Genomic DNA, 26,046 nt, shown 5'->3' with positions numbered 1-26,046 from the left:
CACTGATTAAATAGCTGGCAACATGACAGTCAGGTTGTAGATCTTTAGAAGAATATTCTTCCCAAGAAGATGAGTGGCAGTCAGATCAAATGCCTGAAGATCTGCTTTAAAGTAGTTTTTGATTATTAAAACAAGTACTCTGCAGTTTTAGGCACACTTGTTAGTCATTAAGTTAGGTTGTAGTCTTTCCAAAACCTTTGTGATAGCCTGTGTCTGACTCTTGTTATGTGTAATGTGTTGTCTTCACACATTTTTAAGTGCAGTGTGAAGGTTTGTAAGAATATATTATACAAAAGGCCACTTTAAGCTTCTTGGTGATTTCTCTTTATACCTCGTGTAATTGTACACCTCACAAAAAGTTGTCACTTCCAAATAGTCATCACTTTTCATAATTCACAGAGGCCTGAATATGCAATTATCTCAAAAGGGAAAAGGGTTATTTGCTTTTTTGCAGAACATTAACTCTCCTCTCCACTAATTGAAGGCATTCGTATACAGGCTCATTTTATAGTAAACCACTGGATGCCTTAGCTCAAGACGAAGCAAGAAAGATAACGATTCAATTAACTGAAACTGCTGCTTTGAGAAATGTGGTTTCCAGTGTCAAACTTATTTTATTCATCCCTAATTATACATTGCTGAAAACTGTTAACCATTATTAGGGGCAAATAAAATCTGAGGTTTGGGGGTATGATAGGTTTGGCCTCCTGTTAGCTTCACAGATTTACACCTCTACCTCCGTAATGATCTTCTCTTTAACTAATCCTAGATGGTGTATATTTTGTTTGTACCCAACTTCCCCTTTTATTTGTAATAGATGTGTGAAATGTTCAAAAAATTAGTGATTTAAGAGCAGTGAAGATATTACTACCTCAGAAACACATCATTGTTATGTACAGTTGTGTTTGTTGTGCTGAGCAGGCCCAACTGAGTTACAGAGGGCATTACAGATAACGCAAAATAACTGTATTAGAGCAGCAGCTGTTGCTATAGGCAGATTGGCCAAAAGCCTGTCCCTATATTTCTTTACATGGAAACAAAGGGATAGATGTATGTACTGTCTGAATAGAAAACATGATGTTGTTGTGTGCCTGTGCAAAAAAAAAAAAAAAATACAATAGTATTTTATTGGAAAAGTGAACTTAGTTCTGGATAAAAAAAATTGGAATATGCCATGTATAAAATTTGTATTTGATCAAGATCAGTTCCTCTGGTAATGTTCCTTCAGAGGCAAGAGTTCTAATGACAGGGAAAAGATACTTCTATATCTGTGGAATTTAAAGCCTGCTGCTCTCAAGTGGCCAGGACCCTTAAATGTGTGTTGAAGTATCCTTCTCTTAATAAATCAAAAATGTTTATACTTACTTACTTACAAGTAGTAGAAGAACACCAGCAATTGCTTCCATGTTTAGAATTCTGTGAAGTCTGCTACCTGTGAGCAGACTGCACTTAAAGGTCCCTGGAATTACTAATTGCTAATCTCATTCTTGACATACTTCAGCCTCCAACAGCCTGCTGCAACTTCTGTTACACTTTCTGGGATTCTATCTATAGCAATTGCTTTCTCTCCCCAGTTGGCTCCAAGCCAGAAATATATCCATTTGCACAAATGCTTCTTAACCTTGTTCACACTGGGGGCTGGTGGGGAGGGCTGTTCATATTTTTCTTCTTTCTGCTTCTCTGGTTGGTGGATGCTTTTATAGTAAATTCAGTACTTGCCATGTTTGCTGTGTAATGGACCAATGGCTACAGTGCCTTTTCTAAACTACTGTTTGTTTCACTTTAAGTGCACTGAATAAAACTGTTTTTCCATGGTCATTTCATGGGCATCTTACTGTAACATAGGAGTCCTAGGCAAACACATTTAATCAATTTTCTGATAAGGTTGTATTCTTCCTTCTCAGTAGGGCATACTCAGTTGACAGAGGAAGCCTTCAGCACTTGCATAGTAACCAGCACTTCTGAAGGCTGAAGAAAACACTAAGGCATAAATATTTCTCACTAGCTACCTGGCAAGTTCTAGTGCCCCTGTCATGAAAGAATTGGTTTATAACTGACAGGGAAGATTGTGCTTACCACAGGAATGCTATTGGTACCCAAACTAGCTTGTTTTCATTCTGAAAATCCTGCAGCTCACACACATATGTGTACAGCATCCAGCTCTGGGGTCATCAGTGCAGGAAGGACATGAACCTGTTGGAGCAAGTCCAGGGGAGTCCACCAAGATAATTTAGAGGGATATAACACATCTCCTACAAGGAAAGATTGAGAGAATTGGGATTGTTCAGCCTGGAGAAGAGAAGGCTTCAGGGTGACCTAATGGTGGCCTTTCAGCACCTGAAGGGAACCTACAGGAAGGATGGAGAGGGACTTAATACACGAGCATGTAGTGACAGAACAAGAGGGAATGGATTCAAGCTGACAGCATACATCAGATATTAGGAAAAAATTCTTTGCTGTGAGGGTGGTGAGGCACTGGAACAGGTTGCCCAGAGAAGTTGTGGATGCCCCATCCCTGGAAGTGTTCAAGGCCAGGTTGGATGGGGCTCTGAGTAACCTGGTTTAGTGAAAAGTGTCCCTGCACATGGCAGGGGGTTGGAACGAGATGGTCTTTTAAGGTTCCTTTCTACCCAGGCAATTCTATGATTCAATGTACATGTGTATAGACACTTACACATTATTTGTATATAAATGTACATAACACTGCAGGTTTATCAGAATTAGTTGAAAATGAGCCAGCTTGGATGTCAATACCAGCACCATTTCTGAGGAAGTATGTATAGACACATATAGTCAAACTTCAGCTGCCACATGGAAGTCCTCAGTGTTTCAGCTCCCTAGAATGACCTAGCAAATATTTGACATTAGAAAATTAGGAGCACTTTGATTGGAGTAATTAGGTTGATACATAGGAGTTCTATAGTAGAGGCAGGAACAGATAGTCCTGAATTTTCTGATTCCGATTTCCCCAACAAATTTTTTTTAAAAATGGTTTTTATGTAATTCTGTACAATGTACAGTTGTGGTGAGTGCTGTACCAGAGTCCAGTCCAAGCTCTGAAAAAGACAGAAAGTGTGTGGTTACAAAAACTGACACAGACCGTGGCTGTATGTTTGCATGCTAAATCAAGAACAAGGATTCTGCATTAAGATTGTACATAGGACAGTGTGTGGCATCTCTTACTGCATTCTTCTGTGGCATCTTAACCACATTTAACTTCCATTTTTTTATTGGATCGCAGCGTTAGGAAAAAACCTGCAAGTTCCAGCTTGTGCAAAATTTGGTTTATCTCCAACTCTAATAAATCCAGCATTGCAACTTCCAGTGCTCTCGGGTGACCAAATACCTGTCCCTAGAAAACATTCCTCTGCATTAGAACTCATAGAGTAAACTGCTAGATCAGTAAAGTTCTGTTCTCTCTAAGGTACGGTATCATACATCTGCAATTTTGTTCTCCCCTTAATACAGCTGGAGTTCTCAGGCTGTCCCATTTACCTGCATCCGTGTCGCAAGTCACTGACATCAGAAACACATTTTAGCCTCGGTGTCACAAATTAAATGAGTTACGAAAGAAGAACAAGGTTACTAACAGAACGGGCTTTAAGATTCTACTTTCAAATAATAGTGAGTAGCTAAAAAAATGCTGAAAGCCAGGAGCATGCAAGCTCCTACTGGTCAGTTTGCAGTTGATTAGCACTGGCTTTTAATAACCACCTGCAAAAGACTAATTAGTGACTTCACTGTGCTATCCCACATTTCAAAAGGTCTCATGCACGCCAAACACTGACTGCTAACTCAACTTCATACGCAGCACTGGTCAGGAGTAGCAAACCTCAGCTTCAAGGTTTTAAGTAGAGTCAGCATTTTGCCTCCTGTCAGCAATAACCCTTCTATTGCTGGGAACAAGTGAAAAGATATTAAACCAGGAACAGCTTGGTTTTCTCCTACTAACAGTAAATTTAGAGCAGTAACTTCATGACATCAGTGGGAGCAGTGTGTTCAAATCTTCCAGCATGTCATGGGAAATACAGACTATCAGTTTTCCATTACTATTTTGGCAGGCATAATTTTGTTATTTTTAAAGCTGTTTATATTGGCCACCTCAGTGTTTTCATTATTTCACACATATTTCAGCATTTCAAGAAGTCTGTGCTTCAGCACATATAGTGTGTGTGTCCCCAAATTTTAGAGTTTCTTTCACCAAGTATGATATATTACATTTACAAGCTCCATTTACATTTCAGCAGAGCATTCATCTGTGTGCTGTCAAAGACTGGGGAGGGGCATTAAATTAGGTATTTTAGAGAGATTATGAATTCTAATAAAAGGGCATCAGGAATGTCTACAGCAGTTGTAGAGATTTGTAACAGCAAAGCGAAGGATGATGTGAATTAAGAATGAATGAAAATGTGTGAAAGCACCAGCAGGAACAGCAGAACAGAGGGTTAACAGGATGGACACTTGTTAACACAGAAAACCATTCCCAGCGGAAAAATTAAGGAATTGCTCTGCTTATGTCAAGGCCAAAGATCTGCACTTTGAAAACAGCCACGACACAGATGACCTGTCAGCAACAGACCCAGGATCCTGATCCCAGGAGGATGGTACCAAGGCTGCAGCGTCAGGCATGCCTTGCCTTTCCTGTTATCCTGCCTGGAAAACACATGTGTTGAAAACAGGGAAAAACAATCAATGGGCAGCATTCTCCAATCGTATATGGAGAACAAAGTAAACAGGATTCTGTGGTAAAAGGTGACCACATACCAGCTGATGCCTCCTAAGGGAAATGACAGATTGGTCCAGAAACCATTTTGTTGTCCCTAGTCAAGGGCTTGTAGTGAGGGCGTGGCAGCAGCATCCCTGTTCCTTTCTGTCAAGCTCAAGGAATCCTGGTCAGGCCTCTGGAACTCTACGATTTGGTGATCAAGAATATACGAGTGTCAGAGAATTAACTACAGCAAAATGAGTGTGAGTGCATGAAATCAAGTTGCTTAAAGATTCTGTAAATAAATACCTTCTCCCCTTTCATAAGATCTCACACTGAGCTTTCTCACCCTGATTCCTCTGTTACATCAATTTCCCACTGTTACACAAATGAACAGTCATTCTTGTTGAGGACCATATCTTAACTCCCCCACAGACAGAGGGACAGAGATGCTCATGACTTGCTCTAACTCTTGCATTCCTTCCTACATGTGGCGTAGTAACAAACTCTGTGGCAATTTATCTACGAGTATATAGATGATCATTTCCTCCTATAGCTTTTCCAAATGGCTGGTTTGCCCAACACAGAGGGAGTTTGTACAGCATTTCTTGACATGGAATTTAAACATCTTTGAGGAAACCCATGCACTAAAGCAATTATCGAATCATAGTTGATTAGTTATTGATAAGAAAGAAATTACTCCATGGAAAGCCACATGAAAAACAAAGGGTTGGAAAGAAAATGAAGGAGGAAGGCTGAAAAAGTCTGCTGTAAGTCCTGGAACAATAAAAATGAGGAAATTATGTGTCAGCCTGATACAAGGACAATATGGACTTAGCCAGAGTCACAGTATGAGTCAGAGTTGGTGGGACACTTGAATAATGCCTTCCAACACCCTGCACTATTCTGGATCTGTAGTGCCAGAGAAGGAGACTTCTAGAAGGGCTCAGTTACAATGAGGCTGGGCTGTAGCATGCAGAAAGGGAGATTTGGATGTGTTTTCTTTCACAAGCTTTGATAGGGTTCACATATCAACTTCTATTAATGATGAGATTAGGGCAGCAGACTGTATGGCCCTTTGCACTTCCCAGTAAAAACCTCATGGAGAAATAAATATCTTTGTCCTTCTCCCTCACCATAGTAACACTAAAATAAGCTGTAATATGTATGTCCATTTACCTTGTCAGACAGATGTCAGTGAGGCTCAAAGTCCTTGTGTTAAGTACTGCAAAAGCCTTTTCTAATCAGATGTTACCTGGGAGCTGGCTGTATTTAATCTTAGACATGTATCACGTTTGTTCTGACACAATTATATATTTATTCTTTCAAATTCAGATCAGACTTTTGCAGAATGTCTACTGGTAGCTCCCCAACCAGTTGGCCTCTGCTGTAACCTTCAGCCAGTCTTTATGAATGTCTTGAGAATGTTACACTTGCTAATTTAGCAGGGACTGGTGGCATGCTCAGCACTGAAGAACAGAGCTGCTCCCTCCCAGCAACTGAAGGGAAAGAGAGCAGGTGCTGTAAGGAATTGATGGTACTTAGAGATCAGTGCCTGGCAATGCTAACCAAAGGCCTGATTAGTGTGAAGTCTTTGAGACACTAAGTTTGTGTCCAAACATTCAAATGTTTTATCATTTTTGACATCACAAACTGGATTTTCTATCTAAAATGTCTTCAATCCAGCACAATCTCATAAGTGTCTTCTCTGGAGTGCCTCTAGATTTATAGAGCTCAAGAACAGAAATTCACTCTGTATTTTTTTTCTCTTACAATCAATGCTAGAAGGCTTGCCAAGCTTCTGCCTTCATGTATATTTGGCACTCAAATCAAAAAATGAGCACTGGAGAGGGGGAAAGCCTGGTTTGCTAAGAATTTTATCTGCCAGGCAATAAGTTATGTATTTGGGGCGTAAAAAAAGTGATGTGCAAAAATAGGTTTAAACCCAATTTGCTCCCTCACACAGCTGGACCAGGGTAGGTGACCTGAGGGATACTCTCAGTCATGTTGACTACCAAGACCTGCTGGAGGAAGGAAATGACCTGACTGGAAGATGTCCAGCCTAGCCTGTGGTGACAACAAAAGCTGCTCCACTGGAGGTGCTTAGGACTTCCATGCTCATAGCCAACAACATCAACTTCTGACTTGCCAGGCAAGACAGGTCACAGGAACCCAGCACAAATGAATGATCCACTTTCTAGATCATCTTCAAGGATAAAGAGTCTTAATGCAGGCATTACTAAATTACAGAGCTTCAAAATTACACTGCTGAAGTTTCATAAAGCTGTGAAAGCAGCCGGGCACTGGGTACTGACAGTAGTTCAGCCACACCACAAGTGCTCAGTCTCAGTTCTGCTGCAGCTCCATAGTAGGCAGCAAGGCAATAACCAGGAGCTCGAAAAAAGAGGTGCATGAGTCACTGCCAAAATGTACTGAGCTCTCATTCAGCTGTGTAACAGCTGTTTTGAAGCCATCACATAAACATTTTCATTAAAAAATAAGGAAGCTCATTGGAAAACCCTAAAAAAAAGCCCCATGAACCTGCCTGCATAGAAGTACGATGCAAAGAGGCTGGCCCAGGCATCACTTGCAAGTGAAGCTCAGACTATCAACTCCCAGATAAGGCACAAGCCAAGGAAAAGGTTTGGTGTGTTATTCTGGCTATGGAGGGAAAGGGTGCTCTATCATCTGCTGATATAGGTACATGTTAAATACTGCTTTTGTTGACTAATTGCAAGAGAGGAATCTGAAGGGAGCTGACTGAAAGAGACTGGCACCTCTAACAGCTGTCTTGTGAAGTTTGTGTGACGGTGATACAAAAACAGTCATGGGCAGATCTTTGACCATGAGGGCAGAATGCAGGTGCATGCACAGTCTTTGGAAGCTGTCAGGAGTGGACAGGAGATGGAATAGGATCATAGAATCATAGAACGGTTTGGGTTGGAAGGAACTTTATAGATTTCCTAGTTCCAACCCCTCTGCCATAGGCAGGGACACCTTCCACTAGACCAGGCTCCTCAAAGTCCCATCCAACCTGAGATAATTTCCTTCTATATATGTTATATACAACACATAGACAAACAATGAAAAAGGCACATACTAGGGTTTCCGACATGCTTTCCTTGTAGGAGTCCCATTTAGGAACAGATCATTTTAAAATTCTGGCATTTCTGTGTAAGAAAACATCATGCTCCCTCCCAGCCCTGTATAGATGGCAAGTGTTTCTCTGATTGCAAGGTCATGATTAGGTCTGGCAGGTGAAATACAAACCATTAGAAAAAACACAATGCTGTTCAGTAAGCAACACTATCTGCCCTGACCAACCCAGTGAGAAGAAACTGAAATTATGGAATAAATGCCTTGACACCTAAACTATGGAATACCTTTAATTAGTGGGATAGGTTCCCTTCCTCCAGAGGCAGGTTTGCACTACTGTCAGAAACTCTGGTTTGTTCTCACTCACCTCAGGGCAGCTGAGTTTCTGTTAAGACAGAGGAAAGGTAAAAAGTCTGATAAACACTGTTAGAAGACTCTCTTATCTGAAAAGATGCAGTGCATCATGCAAAGAGGACAAATTCCATTTACCTCAAGCTGTAACACTGTGATGTCTGTGTTGGCTGCCAGTGGTATCAGTGCTGTCGTGTCTTTTTTGACTCTTCTACAGAGATATTCCATTTCCCTCCTTCACAGGCATCATAAATGGTAGTTTATGGTTCCTTATGCAGAGGGACTCCTTATTTCGTACATTGCAAAACACCATCTGAGTAAAAGGGAAAAGGTGGAATGGTATTTTTGTTTCTGCCTGAAAAAGCAGATCCATACCATAACTACACAGACAAATGCAGGAAGTGGGATGTATAAACACTTACATTTTCAACTCAAATGCCAACATTTCTGGGCATGCTGCCCCAGACAGTCTGGTGTTTGAGTAAATCCCAGCTCTTGGAGAGATTTCTGCACTTTGAGAAGTAAAAGTGCCTCTCAGAAATGCCATTCACCTTGGCCGTTTGGAGCAGAGAGGCCCAGAATTTTCTGCTTTTCTGCTCGTGTGTTCCTAAGAGGCCCAAGGTGAGGGGGAGCAACCCAAAGTTCAGTCAAATTAGAGAGGGCTCTTACACCATAGAGGCACACATGACTGATACACCTTTTGAGCAGACATCATATGGCTGAAAGGTGACTTCTCTGGATGCGCCAAGAACCAGAGCCACAGCACTAAAGATGTAGGACCAAACAGCAGGCCACTACAGAAGCTCAGAGCTTGTGTGTCGAAAGCTCTGGTTCCATGAGGTAGCTCAATGTTGGCCTGAAAAAAACAAATTTGGAAGACATTGACTTTCAAATAATAATCTGCATGCAAGTGATGTTCTTTTAGGAAACTGTGGACCTAAAAAAGGAAGTTTAAAGTGGGTGCAATAAAAAAACAGTCTAAGATGAAGGAGGACATTCTGCTCTCACTGGCATCAACACTGCCACTCTTACTGAATTCAGAATTCAAGATGTTTGCTGATAGAATACAGAACATCCACCTTCATTCCAGGCAAGTGGAAATATTTTGAAAGGATGCTGGAGCCTCCCATGAAGTGCTGTGAATAGTGATAGAAGAAAGCAACACTGTATCTGATCTATTGAAATCAGAACAATGCTGTGCTCTCCTTTTGGAGCAAGCCTTTCTGGCTGCAGCTGTCATGAGGAGGATGTGACATCAAAGGCTCTAGTCTAAATGGGCAAAGCAATAATTACCCTTTAATCTTCCTTTAATTTTTTATCCCTGCTTCGGAGTCCTCAGTGTAAGTGCATGCAGATATTCAGGTAGATACCCAACTCCCTGTTTTCCAGACACAAGTGGATAGATAAATGTTTAAGTAGCATCCTTTCTCCTACAAGTAAGGGTAGGTGGATACTTCCTCACCTTCAAACAATTAAATGTTGTAAATACTCAACTCCCCTTTTCACCATGTTTCTCACTTTTTTATTTAGTTATTACAGGAGAAAGATTAAACACACTGGCTACAGTCTGCACGGTCTAGTGAACTGGACTAATAATGGTTTTCCTGCCATCAGAAAACATGACATTTTTGCATCCCATGTCCAGCACTGAGCTACCTGAAGCAGAATGGAAGACATAATGGATCTGTGTTGGAAAGTGCCTCCCTTTCACTGTTAGCCTGACCAGCTTCAGTAAGCCACCTACTCTGTACTGTACCACCATGCTGTACTGCTCTTCTTACCTCATACACATTGTTGGATTCTGCTTGATCCTCACAGATTAAAAGTGCTTACTCAGGGGAAAGTTAGAGTAATATCTGGCAGTATATTCTAGTGCATATTCCTTACTATCTTTTTTTAATTGTGATAACTATGCCGTTATCTCCAGTTCCAGGAGCTGCAGGTTACAGTTTTGGACTCTGCTGTACCCAACACTCGGCCTCTGAGGTTTAAGGCTTTGTCTTCATTCCCACGCTCATTTGTGGTATCTGCACCTACACAGGCCAGCCCTGGAGCCTGAAAATCCATCAGGACAGGAGAGACAGAGGATCGATTTCTATGGGATGCTAATTTGAAAACCATGCTTGGTTTCTAAGCGGTATTTTAGAGCAGGCACAAGTAAACTATCAAATGGACAACAAACTTTTAAGAAAAGCAGTCCTTCAGACAACTCTGCATTTTTTAGTGGACAAAGCTGTTACAGATTAAAAGTAGTCAATTTCCAGATACCCAGGAACATTAAATCAGTTTGGGACAGCTGTGCTAGTTTCAAGAAGCCTACAGAAAAATTGCACTTGGCAATAGCTCTCTTCTCAGTAATTGTGCCTACTCCTAGATCTTTCTGCCACTTCATCTATTTTATTTTGGTTTTCAGTCCAAAGAAGGGTAATGAAGCTGGTGAGAGGTCTAAAACACAAATCTTAGAAGGGGCAGCTGAGCAACATTGGGGTGTTTAGCCTGGAGAAAATGAAGCTCAGAGGGAACTTCATTGCTCTCCAGAGCAAAGGTGGAGGCCAGTCTCTTCTCTCAGGTGACAACTGACAAGACAAGAGGAAATGGCCTCAAGTTGTGTCAGGGGAGGTTTAGATCAGATATTAGAAAAAATTTCTTCCCTGAAAGGGTTGTCAAGCATTGGAACAGGCTGTCCAGGGAAGGGCTGGAGTCACTATCCCTGGAAGTACTTAAGACACGTAGATGTGGCACCTGGGAACGCGGTTTGGTGGTGGGCTTGGCAGTGGTTGGATTCGATAATCTGAAAGGTTCTTTCCAACCTCAATGATAAAAAAATGACTTTTTTACAACTATTTACCATTCAAAAATCAGATTAATACAATGTACTGAATGTATGTTAGATTCTGGTAGGATATATGGCCTAATTTTAATTCCTACACTTTGAATGAAGATTGATTTTATGCAACATTGAAAGCACTCACCTCTCTGTAAGGCATTTAGCACAGGGGTATAGCAGCTCTCAGCTCCTCCAGTGCAGTGATCAATAATGTGACACATTACTCTTGTGCCACAGCAAGTGACATATGGCCATGTAGCTGCACATTATAATTAACCACTGATTAACAACAGAAAGAGGATTGACTGTTACATCCAATTAACTTGCCTTCCTTTCAGCTGACAAGCAGCTGAGTGCTGAACATTTAATATACTTTTCACAAATTTCCTTCTCTGCAAGTATTATAATTGCTGTAATTAGCACAGATCAACTATGACAGCAAAACTCTCATTTCATCTATACAATGCAGTAGCTTATAAAAAGTTAGGGTTTATCTGTTTTATTATTTAGCTAACCAGTATTTCTCTTCTATCACATGTTCTCATAGAATTCCATGTAGTTTTCCAGATAATTCAGTCAACTTTTAGATAACTTTCTCTGCAGAAAATTTTCCCAAGAAATATGGTTGGGATGAGTTCAGTTGATGACAGTCATGTGCACACCTACGAAGATGTGTACCTGTGTGAAAAATGATCCAGGTGTCTCACATTTGCTGTTGAACAAGTCAGTATTTTCTCTCATGCTGTTTCCTTTTCTTTGCACTGCATATATATGCCAAGGCACCCTGAACCTCCTTTTTTACTTTCTTCTGTTTTCCATATGGTGGTCTGCTCACATTCCCTAATAGGGTGTTTTTTTTGACTTGCATTTTGATTTGGCTGCCAGAATAGTGTAGAGGTTAGAGGAGGTGACTGGCAAGGCTGGAGAGGAGTTTATGCTAGCTAATAATTTGCCTACTGAGCAGATACTGAAAAACTAAAGCAAAAGTGGTCAAGTCAGATCAGGCTTCTGACAAAAGGACCCACCCACAAAGTGCCTTCAGGACTGTAACCCTGCTGAGCTTCATGTCATCCATTCAGGCAATGAAAGCCACACAGAAAAAGGTTAATGCAAGTACTTTGTGTAGCACAGTCCCACAAACCACATAGAGATTTCTATTACATTTGCTTAAACCTCAAGGAAATGTTATGTGCTGTGATAACTGAGAGCAGACCAGCACTGACCTTGTGAGTCACCAGATTGTTCTTCCTGGCATAAGGAGTCCCCTCTGTTCAGAGCGTGGTGCCACGTAAGGGAAGCTGTGGGGTCACCGTGGTGCCTGCGGAGGGAATGATGCACAGCTCAGGCTGGGCACTGCCCGGGCTGCCCGACCTCCCACTGGCATTTCCGAGAGGCAGCGGTGAGTGACACTGACCGCAGGAACACCTTTGGCCTTTGGATGTGCATCACTCCATCCTTGTACTGACAGGCCACGGGGTGGCAATGTCAATCTTCTGGAAAATACTTTCTTACATTTGCTTCCTGCTCCTCCCACTTCGTGTTTTTTCCCTTGTTCTCTTTTTATAGTGAAGGAGTCTGTACTTACGTTTTAATTTCCTTAACAGAAGTTGAATTCCGCTTTTTCTTCTAGCAGTAGTTCACCACAAAGACTTTCTGACCCCACTAGACTGGACCTTCTCTTCTGCTCCCTCTTCATTCAGTTCCTTACTGAATGGTGCTCAAGTATATTCCTTAAATTAATTTTATGTTCAGTGCCAACTTTCCATACAAGATTCCTCTCCTTCTTAAGGTGGCAAATGCCACAGACTGTGTCCTTTTTCTTTGAGCATTTCATTTTTTGCTTTCCAAAAGGTACCAGTTATGCATTTCTTGACAGCAAAGCACAAGAAGAAAATCATCACCACTTACACCTATGTAGAAGAGTGCAGCCACCAGTGCTGCCCACAAATGCTCTCCTAGTCCTGTGGTAGGTTGTTTTCAGGACTAAATTCCCTGTATTTGTTACTGTGGTAGTTCCAGCACTTCGCTTCCTCTCCAAGAAGGAAGCAGAGGCAGGGAAGGGGCAGAATGCCTAGCACAAGCTCTGCCTGATGGGAAGATACCTGCCCTTGCAGTCAGGTGGGAGCCACGGGAGAAGAGATTTCTTCCAAAAGCTCTCCCAGCTTTGTGTGTGTCTCATTTTGTGCAGTTTCTTCATTCATTCAGAAGTGCCCCCAGAGACAGGCAGAGAGGAAGCGACATTTTGAACTGCTCTTAAAGCTTCTGGTTTCGCCTCCCATTCACCTCTTTTCCCACAGCTCAGTACAAAGTGTGCTTTGTATGACACATTCCTCCTTTCAAGCATGAAACAGAACTATCCCTCAGCACTTCTGCTGTACACTGCCTACTCTTATTGGAGTAGGAAGGAATAATTACAGGGATTATGAACGTGGTACTGAATGTCAAGGCTTATTAAAACTGTTCAATATCTCAAGAGCAAATCAAGATTCTTCCAAGGGGCTGCTTTTCTGCCTGAAATTGAATTACGGCATCGAGTACCTTATAAGTAGATCTACCTAGTAACTAATTTTGTTGGTGTATTTAAGAAGTTGCTCATCTCACCATTACCAGAATGCGTCAAAACTCTTTGTGCTCCGAACCATCACCCTTTTTTACCCAGTACTGCTCCTAAGGTACAGTAACACCCTGACATTCATCGAGAATGGGGCACACATATCGTGCTGCAGTACATATCACACATGCCAGGTTTTATGAAAAAGGTGGGTCGTACAGTGTGGATCTTGGAGAAATCCATTGCTCAGTAATTTCCTATTCATCCATAAGCACGTTTTATTTTGTGTAGTAATGCCAAAGCAGGGAACTAGCAGAAATTGTTCAATGTTTTTGTAGCATGGCTTCCTATGCTGGCAGCACAAAAAAGCAAGTTCTCATGGATAACCAAGACAGCTTAAAGTTATGAATTTGATACAGCATGCAAGGGAGTCAAGGAGTTCTTTCCCAACCCAAATACTTAAGAATCAAGATTTGTCAGAAGACTCAGCTAGAGCTGAATATGTATCATCCAGTTGTAAGGAAGCTTTAACAGCCTTGATGTTATTCTACCTTAAAATTCAAAAGCTAGTAAAGGTATTACATACTTTTAAGTGGGATCATAAAACAAGAATAGCAGAAATGAGAATGATATAGAGAGATTTGTGCTCTATTTCTTTCCTCCTTCCCTACTTTAGACATTTGAAAATGGTTGAAAATGCAACTACTTTGTGATTAGTCACATAATCTGAACAGATGCAGTTTGAATCTTAAATCCCAGCACCTGTCCACATAATTTCAAGCTGATTTTTACAGCCTGGCCAGAGAACCACTAAACCAGATCTATTCTTCCTAGACATCTGCCTGCTTGTAAGGCCTTTAGCAAAGGGGACAGCTGCTGACATTCAGAGCTCTTCTGAAACCACTGATGCTGTGCTAAAGCTTCTTTTGGCTTAATTCAGCAAGAAAGGGAACATAGGGATTCAATTCAGTCAGAATCAGTAGGAAGGCAGCAATGCTAAGCCAGTTGTTCAGGGTGAGAAGGGAGGAAGAGATGGGATAAACACCTCAGGGGTGTCAGAAAGGATTTTCCTAGCTCAGGATGTTCTGAATCGGTTTGACAGTGCCTGTATCTTTCTCCAGTCAATACAGGGAGCGATGGAATCAGTAGTTTCACTAAAGAGCAGCTGGATTGGTATTTTCTAACAGCTGAAATGAGGAATATAAATCCCAGTGAACTAACAAGTAAACAATTTCCTAGGAAACATCAATGCTATTACTTTGTGAATGTATTTCTACTGATTCATTATAGTAGATTTCTTAAACACCAAAATTTTAGGGGCAAGACAGTCTGCTGAAAGATGACATTTGGTATGACAGTTGGTTCACAAAATGTTACCATATATAATACTACCCTGATTCCCTCCCAATTATTAGTGAAGTCTGAACTGCAGGTTATTAACAATAATGAAAGCACAATGCATTTTCACAACTAAAAAAGCAAAAGGAAAAAATAGAGGAGTATTGTGATTTTTTAAAAAAATGAAACATCTTCAAGGAATTCTTTCAAGAGCCTTTACAATTTAAACTCGCATCAATTTACTCTTGGCAGATAAAACTATGAGGAAAATATACCAGTGACAATACAACCTCTCAGTGCACAGCTACACCTACTTTAGATAGTATCCTAGGCCATCAACACCAGTGCTGGTCCAAGCCTTTGCCAGCTCCAGCAGTCTCCATGACAGTTCTACAATCTCCATACCTTGATAGCTGAACACATTATGTGTAAAATGTGATGTGTAAAATGTGTATATACACACATATGTTTTGCATGTAATTTTAAATGAGTGATATTCAGTGATTCAGTGAAATCTAAGATGACTGACAAGAGCACGTAATGAGATAAGGGTTAATGGATTCAAACTGAGAGTAAGTTTACATTAGATATTAGGAAAAACTTCCTTACTGAGAGGGTGGTGAGGCACTGGAACAGGTTGCCCAGAGAAGTTGTGGACGCCTCATCCCTGGAAGTCTCCAAAGTCAGGTTGGATGGGGCTCTGAGCAACCTGGTTTAGTGGGTGGCATTCCTGCCCATGGCAAGGGAACTGAAACCAGATGATCTTTCAAGTCCTTTCCAACCCAAACCATTCTGTGATTCTAAGATTTCATGCACAAAGAAAGTATCTTTCCAGAGAAAGCACTGAATATTCATTATTCTGGTTGACTATTTGTACTGCAGAAATGGTATCCACATCAAGGACTTCTTATGCCAACATGTGACCCACCTTCATTTATTTGTTGTGTGTTGTGGAGGCAGAAGCTGACATTTCTTCTCACCTCTGAGAAGTGCCCTCTCACAGTACCAAAACCTACCATCATACTCCAGACCAAGCAAGTCTGTGTGGAGGACAGCCAGTATTAGTCAGCACTACTGATGAGAACAACAAGCAGGCAGCTTGTCAGAAGTGCTGCGTGACTCAGACTGACTTCCACAAGTCCTTCTGCGCCATTAAATGTCTGTATTGTCCCTGCACATGTAGAGTAACAGATGATTAAACACAACCTTATTTTAGGAATCAAGTTAACGAAGCGAGCGCCGTGCAACGTGAAGGCTTGTTTCACAAAGGCTTCTGCAGTCTCACAGTGACATTCTTCCCACTGCCCTGACTTAGCAGGTGTATTTATTACCTGGCAGCTGTGGGCTGGGAGAAAACCCCCATACTGAAGTCATCTTTAATACAGAGCCAAATTAACATGAAAAACAACTATTACAAGCTCAGTGCAAGCAACCAGCTGTGAAGTCTGTAGGAACAAATGTAATTTCTGTAACTGGTTACTAATTGCCTGTAATATTTCCACACATCCCTTTCCCTGTGAATTGTCCAGCAGGCTCTTGGCTACTCTCATCCTTCAAATACAGGCAGTATTTTCGAGTACCACGTTTTGGGAAGAGAAAAGGTGTTGAAATTCATGTTGTCTTTCACTAATCAACAGCTATTCCAGCCTGAAACGATGTTAAGAACCCATTTTAAGCCCTGCCTTTCATTCACTGTTAACTGAAATTGCAAATCCTAAACACTTACAGGACAATCACAGCATCAAGTCTTAATTTGTACCTTTTGCAAAGGAAAACTTTTTACCTATTCTGATGTTTGGACTCAGATTTCCCTTCTCACCTATTTAAATGAAGGGAAATTGAGTTTTGCCCATTCAAAAGACACAGTCAAAGACTGACATCTGAATAAAAGGAAACTACACAGTGAGATCTCCTGCTGCTGCCCTCTACTACAGCTCTTTCAGTCATCCAGGTTTCTCTACAGCATTGCACCAGACACTACATTTGTAAGGGGAAAGGAAAAAAAACCCTGAACTGAATGCAGGATCCCAACCCTGGACCTACAGAACAGAGCTTGCCTTGCACAGGCATCTCCCTGCGGTTGCCTATGGGAGACCATAGAAAGGCCCAGGAGAGCTGGAGGATGTTCAAGAACCATCTCTTCCAGGTTTAAGAATGGTCTATGGCTACACACAGAAAAGCAAGCAGAGGTGACGGAAGGCATGGAAGCATGAACAAGGAGCTCCTGACTGGACATGAAAAAGCAGCATACAACAGGTGGAAGCAAGAGCAGGCCACCTGGGGAGATGCAACATCCAAGCACACACAGGTGGGGTTAGGAAAGGCAAAGCCCAAATGAAGTGGAATGTGGCAAGGAAGGTGAAGGGAAACAAAGAGAGCATCAGCAACAGGAAGACTAGGGAAAAATATGCACCACAGCTGAGTGGGGCAGAGGACCTGCTGAGAGAACATACAGAGAAGGCCAAGGTACTCACTACCACTTTTGCTTCTGTTGTCAGCAGCATGAGCAGCCCCCAGGAGCCCTGGACATGCTGCAGATAATGGCTGTGTATCAAACCACTGTTAATACTCACACCTACCAAGCTGCCCAAGTAGTGCTGCACTACTGACAGGACCCCCATGTGCTTCTGCCAACTCACCTGCTTCAATTTCACCCATCAGTGCTTCTCAGCCATGGTGTCCTTCCTGACAGGGCTGCATCTGCATTTGCATCCATTGTATAAAATGGGTATTCAGCACATTTTAAGTAATGCAGTCAACCTTAATGTGACTTCTGGATGCGTAGAATGAAAACTGAACAAATACGTTGCTATGTCGTGTATTTCAACAAAGTCTGTAAAGATGCAAAATTTTCTGCTGTACAAAGTATTTACAAAAGTACACAACTTCAAAAAAACCCAATTTATTTTACTGCCAAAATTATTAAACACTAAAAAGACAAATCTTGTAGCCTATACATTAGGAATGTAAGTTTTCATGTACAATTAAGAGAACACTTCACTGCAAAAAAGGTGAAAAACTGTGCTACTAAAACAGTGTCACATAATGAGCTGAAGAATGAAAGTGTGGCAGTTGCTTAAATCCAGGTTCTCATGTGAAGATCGACATCTATAGACTGATGCAGATATTCCACAGACTTCAGGGAATATCAAGAAATGTGCACATCTAGTCTTAGAAGTAGAATTATACAAATACAAAAGGCAATATATTACACATTTATTTACAGCACTGTAAGCCTCAAACACTGGCAAAAGGTATTTGGACAATTACATTAGAAATTTCTAGAATTTCTCATAGAAAACCTCCTTAGAGAAAAGTGTGGCTAAAATAGCTCTGTATTTCTGTACCTTTCAAATTTGTTAGGTAATCAAGGCAATTCAAGACATTTAAATCCATTCAGAAAAGTCATTGCAGCTCTACAGCAAGTGGTTAGAGGCCATACACTTTTTGCACAAATGTTACATATTCTCACAACAAAAATAATTCTTAGCTTCAATGAGTTTTGCAAGTGTTGCTGTTCAAAGCCATCCTTGGAAACAGTGCCCTCTGATTTGGAACAGTAAGGTCAGTTCTAAACGCCAGCATTGAAACAACTTCTCTTGTTACAATGTGAGATGATTCACTCCTACATAACATTTTCCCTGCAGAATGGTGCAGCTGTGTACGTTTGGAAGGTATTCATCAGAACTACCCACTCCCAGGCAGGCTGTAATATGTGGTGTCTTAATAGGTTTCCTTTACACTGTTAGAAGACATCTACTTCTTTAACAAAGATTTTCCATTTGACAGTCTGAAGTGATTGTATAATGCTCAAACCCCCAGAGTCTGACATTTTAGAAATATCTGCTTCCTGCCCTACTTCCCTCTCCCCACCCCTCTCCTAATCCTGCACCATGGATATTTGGACAACAAATAATTCTGCCCTCACTCTCCCTTACTGTGCCTTTTTTTTTGTTTTCATTGTGAACTTTTCAATTTTTGAGAAAAGAAAGAAGCACAACTCAAAAGTTTTGGTACTCAGGAAAGAAATTCTTTAGACTGGATCAGTAGGAAGGTGTGATGTCAGCTCACAAAAACACACTCACTGGGTAATGTGCTCCAGAGACCAATACATATGTGTTTATATGAAGCCACATATGTATGGACAGAATAGTCTTTAGTACCAAGAACCTTTCATCATTTTCTCAAAAAAGCATGAAGATTTATGTTATTTCAGCTGTAGCAATACAAGCCTATGTCTTGGGTTCAAGCCAGACCAGCTGGATAAAATAAAATGATAAACTAACTTCATTTCAACACCATTTGGCTTGTAGCCAAGAGTACTGGAAACATTATGTTGCATATCTACACTTTATGGCATTTTAGATCCTAATTTGAAATCCTAATTATTTAGAGCTAAATCTTCCTAGTATAATAAATATCTTTTATACCAATACCCAGCCTGAAAGAGTGTCTACCATGGAGGTAACAAACAATTATGAATTAAATGAAACAAACCAAAACCAGCAGAATTCTCAAAAATTCTAGCCCCTCAACACTACCTCACAACTAATACCATAACAAATATTTCTCTACTGCAATTTTATTTATTTATTCTAGTTTACGTCAATTTAAATTACTGCAATTTTTTTCCAGTGTACTCTTAGACCCTGCAAAGGATTAGGAAACTGCTGTAAGTTCTGCAGGTTGTTTCTTTCCAACATCTAGATCCAATTTCAAGAGAAGGAAGAGCTCTACATTCAGTGTGTGTAGAGACAGCCAGTGCCTACTATCAGCTGCCTAACACCCTGCTGCTGCTCGTGGTTAAGCATGTCCAGCAGCCAGATGCATGAGTCAATGTGAAACAAATGCTCTGTCTAATGTGTATCGCAGAAAAAACCTATTAAAAAAGGCTAAATTTTCTACTGTAGAAAGTATTTACAAAACAACCTCGAAGAACCAGTTCTTCTCACTGGCCAAAGTATTAAAAACTAAACAGGGAAATTTGTAGTTTATCCATTAGGAATACAAGTTTTCATGTAAAATTAGGAAAAGACTTCACTGTAAAAAGGTGAAGTACTGCATTACTGGAATAGAACAGTGTCACACAACGAAATGAAGAACGAGAAATTGTGGCACATTCCTTTGAACTCAGGCTCTCAGGTAAATACCAACACCTACAGGCTGATGGGGTTGTTCTGCATACTTTGGTGAATTCTCACGAGTGTACACCTCCTGTCTCTGGTCTTATTAGAACAATTATACAGCTTACTTACTCTTTCATTAATTAACCAACTTATTAATTGCTATAAACCTGAATAACATTAGCTGTTTAAGTTACTTGTGCTTCAGTTTAAGTCAAAAAGAAACATCTAAACTTATCTCCAGGCAAATGGGAAAGTCTACCAGGATTTTAGTGTTTGTTTTTCTTACAATGTTCTTGACAATAATGGATTAACAGCTGCAGATATCTGGACAGTTGGGAGCAACTATGCCTTAGCTCTTCATCCTGTTTCTCCATTCATAATAATATATTGTCTGTTCATCAGCTAATAACTGCTACCGGAGTGGTTTTGTCAGCTACTGCTGCTTCAGATTTTTGCATAAGAAGTTTTTAATGTCCATTTTTAATTAAAATCTCAACATTATAAAAGTTATTGTCAAATTCACTGAAGGTTAAAGGTTAGGTAAAACCTTGAACAGGTTGCTGGTTTAGAATTTTAAACTAGAAAAATAATAGATATAAAAAACCCTACGAATTACAGTGCTAGTTATATTTACATTGTCATTTCCCTTTGTGCTTGCAAGTTACTGAAAGTAAACATCCTTTGGTAGTATTCTCTTAGTCTCAAGCACGAAACTCATGTTAAGCACATTCACACTCCTGATTTGCTTGAGTCAGTGCAAAGGGCTCATATTTCTACCTAACATTGGTACATAAGCACATCTCTTCCCCACAGACAATAAAAATACTGATGACCAACTTTTCAGGGGGTAGTTTTGGAACTGATATTTAAGAATCCTAAAGCAAGAGTCTGTTGCATAATTTTTAATCTAAAGAGTGACTACTATAGCAATTGATAATAACTCCCAGCCACAAGCACTGCTGCTGTATTATTTTAGGCCCAGTTTTGAAGACACACAGGTAAACCAAAACGCATCTAAAATTGGACTTATACAGGAATAAAGACATATGCACATTGCAACATGTACTAACTACCAATACAAAAGCCACCAGAACATCAAACACTGAAGTGATGCCTCTAGTTTAACCTTACATGTAAGCACAGCTTGCTCATGGCTAAAGTATGACAATGTTTGTTCTTACAATGCTCTTCCAAAATTGCATGACAATCCTGCAAGACTCCTCCTAAAAAGAACCCTAAGTACTTGCAGTTTTGCCTATGCCAAGTGTTAGACAAAAAGCAGAATCTGGGAGAGAGGCTCTATTTGTTCCCTCATTGTACATCTGTAAGAAGCCACACACCTTGGTCAGTGACAACCAACCAATTAATGGTTGTTCAGTTGGTGAAGGTATAAACTTTTCATGAAGCTGTAAAGCTATCAGAAATTGACTCAAAATAATTATAACTGTTGTCTATTCACTATTACTGTCAAACATGAGCCAAGTGAGAATTTATGGGTTTGAGATTTAAGGAAGTAATGTATGGCATATTAAAAAGCTTAATGTACCAATATCAGGATAAAGTCTCAGTAATTTATTTTTCATACTGGCCAATTTATTATCAATCTGTTGACAAAGTTATGCTAATACTAGGAGGTCGCTGCTGATTAGGTTGTTTGCTTAAAATAGGAAGATCTGTTCTTTCTGTTCCGTATATCAAATTTTCCTCCTGAAGACTGCAAGCTGAAAACCTGTTTGCCTCTGTACCAGAGACACCACCACGATTATTTGGAACTGTGACACCACTGACCTGTTCAAAGGATTTACTAAACACAGTAGTGGTCGTTCTGGCCAGGCTATGGCTGCCAGGCTTAGGCAGGGACTGGCTGGTTGTCAGTGTCAGTCTCTTCAGAGAGACAAGCTCTAGATTCTCACTCATGGCTCTCTGAGTTTGTTTTCGTGATAAGTGCTCTCTGCAGGTTTCCCCTTCTTTTTCTTTTCCTCCAGGTTTGCTTCCTCCAGACCTTCTCTGACTCTTCCCTAAGAGGTTCTTGCTGCTCATGGTGCTGCTGTTAGATAGGGCAGACTGACTTGTACTGGAAGTAGCCCTGGAGTAAAACCCTTCATCGGTTTCAGATACTTCTATCAGTTCTTCTTCAATTGCTAACTCAGAGTTATCTGTATGATAGAAACAGAAATAAAAAATTAGCAATTGACTGTCTCACAAGCATCGATTTTACATATTGCTCAATTTTGGTATTTATAAGCATGAAGCCATAAAGCAATAGAACAGAGAACAGAAGACAACACTTACCTATTCCATGACATATTGGAATTAAGGTTCATTAGGATACAGAGTTACAGCACGTAATGCTGCATTAACTACATCAAAAAGCATGCCCCCAATCTCATTTTGTTGTGATTTTGAAAGGGAAAAAAAAAAGAAATGCAGTCTTGTTAATTCATGCAGGAAATTAGAAACTTAGAGATTAGAAAGTACCATACACAACAAAAAAAAAGTGTAAATCTCATTTTGAGCAAGTGATCCACTACACAATTTGGCAAAGCTTGTTAATTACAGAGGTATGTGATCAATGCCCCAGGACACCCGATATGGCACCTGCATGTTTAGCAACCCCAAGAATGCTTTAGGACTGAAAGGTCACTCTCTGCATCACAGGTCTGGTGGTACCAGCTGGAAACTCAAGCACCACATGAGATCTCCAGTACACCGTGAAAGGTAGAATTTGGGAAATCTGAGTTACATAGCAAGATACCTTTTACATCCATTTTGATGGATTTTTCATACCATTGATCACTGGATTTTGTAAACTCAAATAAATATGCTTAATAAACTCAAAGGCATGTTGAGTCTTGGTGTATTCTCTCCAGATTAAATAGATCTACTTGTAAGTATGTCATTATCGTCTGTGGCACAAAGCTGTGTGCAATACATGCAACTGTGTTATTACGCATGCAAATATATTAACTGCATACTTTAATTCTTGAAACATGCAGCAGTGACCCTTTCAATCAACAGCAGTACCTTAGAGTGCAGCTACAAGTGCTCTGCTAAAACTGCACTCTGCCAGATGAGTTTATTCCATCCTCCATCATTTTTCTTACAGATTTTTGCCTCCTGATTTCTGGCATGCTTTTGCTGTCAGTTCTAGGATCTGTAGCTGTTTCCTGTACTCCCTGTAAATGCTGAACATCATTCTCTGCTAGAGCTCTGCTCTTTTCCCCATTCCCGGTCCTTTCTCCAGCCACACTTGTGACACTAATCTCAGGTATGATAAAGTTGCCCAATTCAGTAGCATCATTACCATTCTCTGGTTGTTCTAGAATTAAAGATGGATAAGAAAAAAAAACAAACAAAAGATGTCTGAAACAAAACATGAAACAAAAGCCAATAGATACAGATGACTTAAGCATTATAAATTAAAGCAGATGTACACATATTAACCTCTTGTTAATTAGCAACATTAGCAAGTATGGAATTTTGCTTTATTTCTAAAGTTGCAGTCTTCAATCTTCCAGTTACTAGCCTGCACCACATACTGGAAAGGCCCACACTTGGTCTTTCAAAACTGAAATTTCTGAGGGTCATGAATCAGATTAACAGAAACCAAAGAACAGTTCATAATTCCCTTTTATGACTATATTCTCTGTATCACCATGCTAGAGTGAAACTTGCTTTTACAATGAAATGGCATATCAACTTCATGTATTACCATTCAAGACTAGAAATTCTACACGTACAATGTCACGATGCTGCACCACGGTCAGCCTCAAAACTAACAGTAAAACAACTAAGCCAACTCAAGCACGCTTTGACTTCCATTTTCTTCCTACATTTCAAAAAACTATATTCAACCAGAAAGATATTTCTGGATACCCCAGAAAAACTAGTGGAGAAGAACGCTGTGGCACAGAACTTGACAAGACTAAAAATGCACAGCTCAGAATAAAGCTCAGCTGAATCTCTGTTTTATTTGTAATGCAGCTCTTTCAGACCAGAGGATTAAGTAAGGACCACCCAGACTACACTTCCAGTCTGCTACTGCACATGACAGAAGCTGGCAGCACATTGAACTGACAGTATGAAGTCCAAAACCAGAGGAATTTACAATGAGATGATTTTTCACAGTGGCAGCTCTAATGCTTTTAAGTCGAGGGGATCCCCTCTTCCTCCTGTCCCCTCACTGAAGACTCTTGTGTAGGCACAGTGTACTTCTAGGTCAGATGGGCTCCAGCACTGGGCTTTTCACTACCTTTGTGCTGTCTGCACTGATCACAACTGAGCCAGAACGTTATTCTGGCAGGGATGGACATCAGTGTCCCCTGGTGTAAGAGCTATCCCTTATTTTACCTGAAAATTCTAATAATCGTAAGTCTTTCTAATTAATCAATGACCAATGAAAGCATCTATTTAACAAGCTGCACTATCCAAAGGAAATTACATTAATAACTGATGCTATTTGCCACTAAATTCCTGGTATTTGGGAGGAAACTCAAAATAAATCCATTTACTCCTAACAGCACTTTCTGCAAAAGTCTTCTATTGTTAGTAGCAAAGGTAACAAGGAGCACCATGAACTGCAATAGTAATGATGTGAATAAACAATTGTGATTGTATATAGCCTTTTTTTCCTAAAAACACAGGAGCAGAAAGGTTAGTGAGGAGAGAAGACCAATGCTCTGACTGGCCTCAGTACTCTAAATTCACCAGGGTGAAGAACATGTGCCTTGCCTATAGCAATTTTCAGAACTCCTTCCTGCTGCCCCAGAGAGAGAGAAGGACGGAACAGAGTTTAACTGTCAGTCCCTTCCCCACCAAGGGCAGAGAAGCACCAATTATCCAACTCCAAAGAAAGAAGACTCAGAGCACACAGCAGAAATCAGAAAAACAAGAAGATTGGTTTTGTTTTGTAAAAGATTCTGTATAAAAGCAAACACAGTTATTGTTATTTGGTGGTGTGCATTTCTAAATGAAACATCTTGCTGTGGTATCAGCACTTTACCCACCATTGCTGCATTCCCACAGCTGTGTAACCATTGCTACAATGAACTGAGGAAAAAAACCCCAAAAAATTAAGTTTTACTCATTATCATTACATCTAAAGGAAATACACCTTTCTCCAAGTTTAACTGACTACAGGAAGAAACTAATGGAAAAAATGGGATGCTGGGTATCTCAGCTCCCATTAACACTGTCTACCATAGCACCTACAGTCTCTGGGCAGGGATAAGACGACACAATCCATGCCCTTTAGAGCAGCAAACTCTCTTTATTTTACAGCTCTTAAAACCATCCAAACCAAACTCTCAGCTTCATAGTGCTTGGTTGCGAAGATAACACTGCTTTCAAGATGGACAGCTCTGGGGGTCTAGCCTTGAAGAGAGAGATATTAATACCCAGTGCACAAGGTAATGTAGCAAAAGAGAAAACCAAGGACATTGCTGGATAGTGTAGAGACAAAACTGAGTAATTATGTCAGTTTGAATGTTAACATAAATACACCCATAGCAGTTGAAGGAAAATGAATTTGGTGCCACATTTCAGAACGCTTTGAGTAGTACAATCAACCCTGATAAATGCATTTCAAGTTTGCTAACTGCTAAAACTTAATTCAAAATTACAGTCTACCTTTTTACTACACTTGCCTAGATTATTTACCTCAGTCTGCAAAGGCAAACTGCCCATTCAGATTGTAATTCAATTTTAACTCCCACAAGCTCAAGCTGCATGTCCTGCACAACTGTGTTAGCATATTTAATTAGCATAAAAGCATCAGGCTTATACCCCAAGATTAGCATTAATTTCAGATTCTTGCAAGTTACAATTATTTCAGGAATTAATACTGTTAAAAAAAAAAAAAGTAAGAAAATTCCACAGAGAGAATTCAAAAACTAGTATTTCTAAACCCTGTGTGCTACATGGAAGTCAATTTCTGCAATGAAGAAAAAAGTAACTTCTTGTCCTTCTTTGCTAGTTGACGTCTTTGTTCTTGTGTTACTATCTTACCAACATCTGGTTAGCTCTTCTCAGCCTGTTACATCAGAGTGTTTCT

The 26,046-nt window shown here is 40.3% G+C and overlaps 1 protein-coding gene and 1 long non-coding RNA gene across 5 annotated transcripts in view; both read right to left on the bottom strand.

The window, feature by feature from the left end:
* Positions 1–3,846: 3,846 nt before the first annotated feature.
* LOC104689111 lies at positions 3,847–12,389 on the bottom strand. The gene is made up of 4 exons (XR_751735.4): positions 12,203–12,389; positions 8,291–8,465; positions 8,089–8,186; positions 3,847–4,909 (listed from the first exon to the last, which is right to left on the bottom strand). It is a non-coding gene; the product is annotated as an uncharacterized LOC104689111 (long non-coding RNA).
* Positions 12,390–17,754: 5,365 nt separating this feature from the next.
* FAM126A (family with sequence similarity 126 member A) overlaps positions 17,755–26,046 on the bottom strand; it is a 47,701-nt gene continuing 39,409 nt past the window's right edge. For 2 of the 4 annotated variants that reach the window (XM_039549216.1, XM_010399044.4), the window contains exon 11: positions 17,755–22,150. In XM_039549216.1, the coding sequence (XP_039405150.1) occupies positions 21,594–22,150 (557 nt within the window). In that variant the 3' untranslated portion in view covers positions 17,755–21,593. Of the gene's footprint in view, positions 22,151–23,018; positions 23,314–26,046 lie in introns of all 4 variants that reach the window. The other 2 variants (XM_039549218.1, XM_039549217.1) reach the window with 2 other exon arrangements.

Source organism: Corvus cornix, chromosome 2 (assembly GCF_000738735.6).
Source record: "Corvus cornix cornix isolate S_Up_H32 chromosome 2, ASM73873v5, whole genome shotgun sequence".
Lineage (NCBI taxonomy): Eukaryota > Metazoa > Chordata > Aves > Passeriformes > Corvidae > Corvus > Corvus cornix.
The sequence above is the reverse complement of the archived record's forward strand: the minus strand, read 5'-3'. Positions and strand labels throughout refer to the sequence as shown.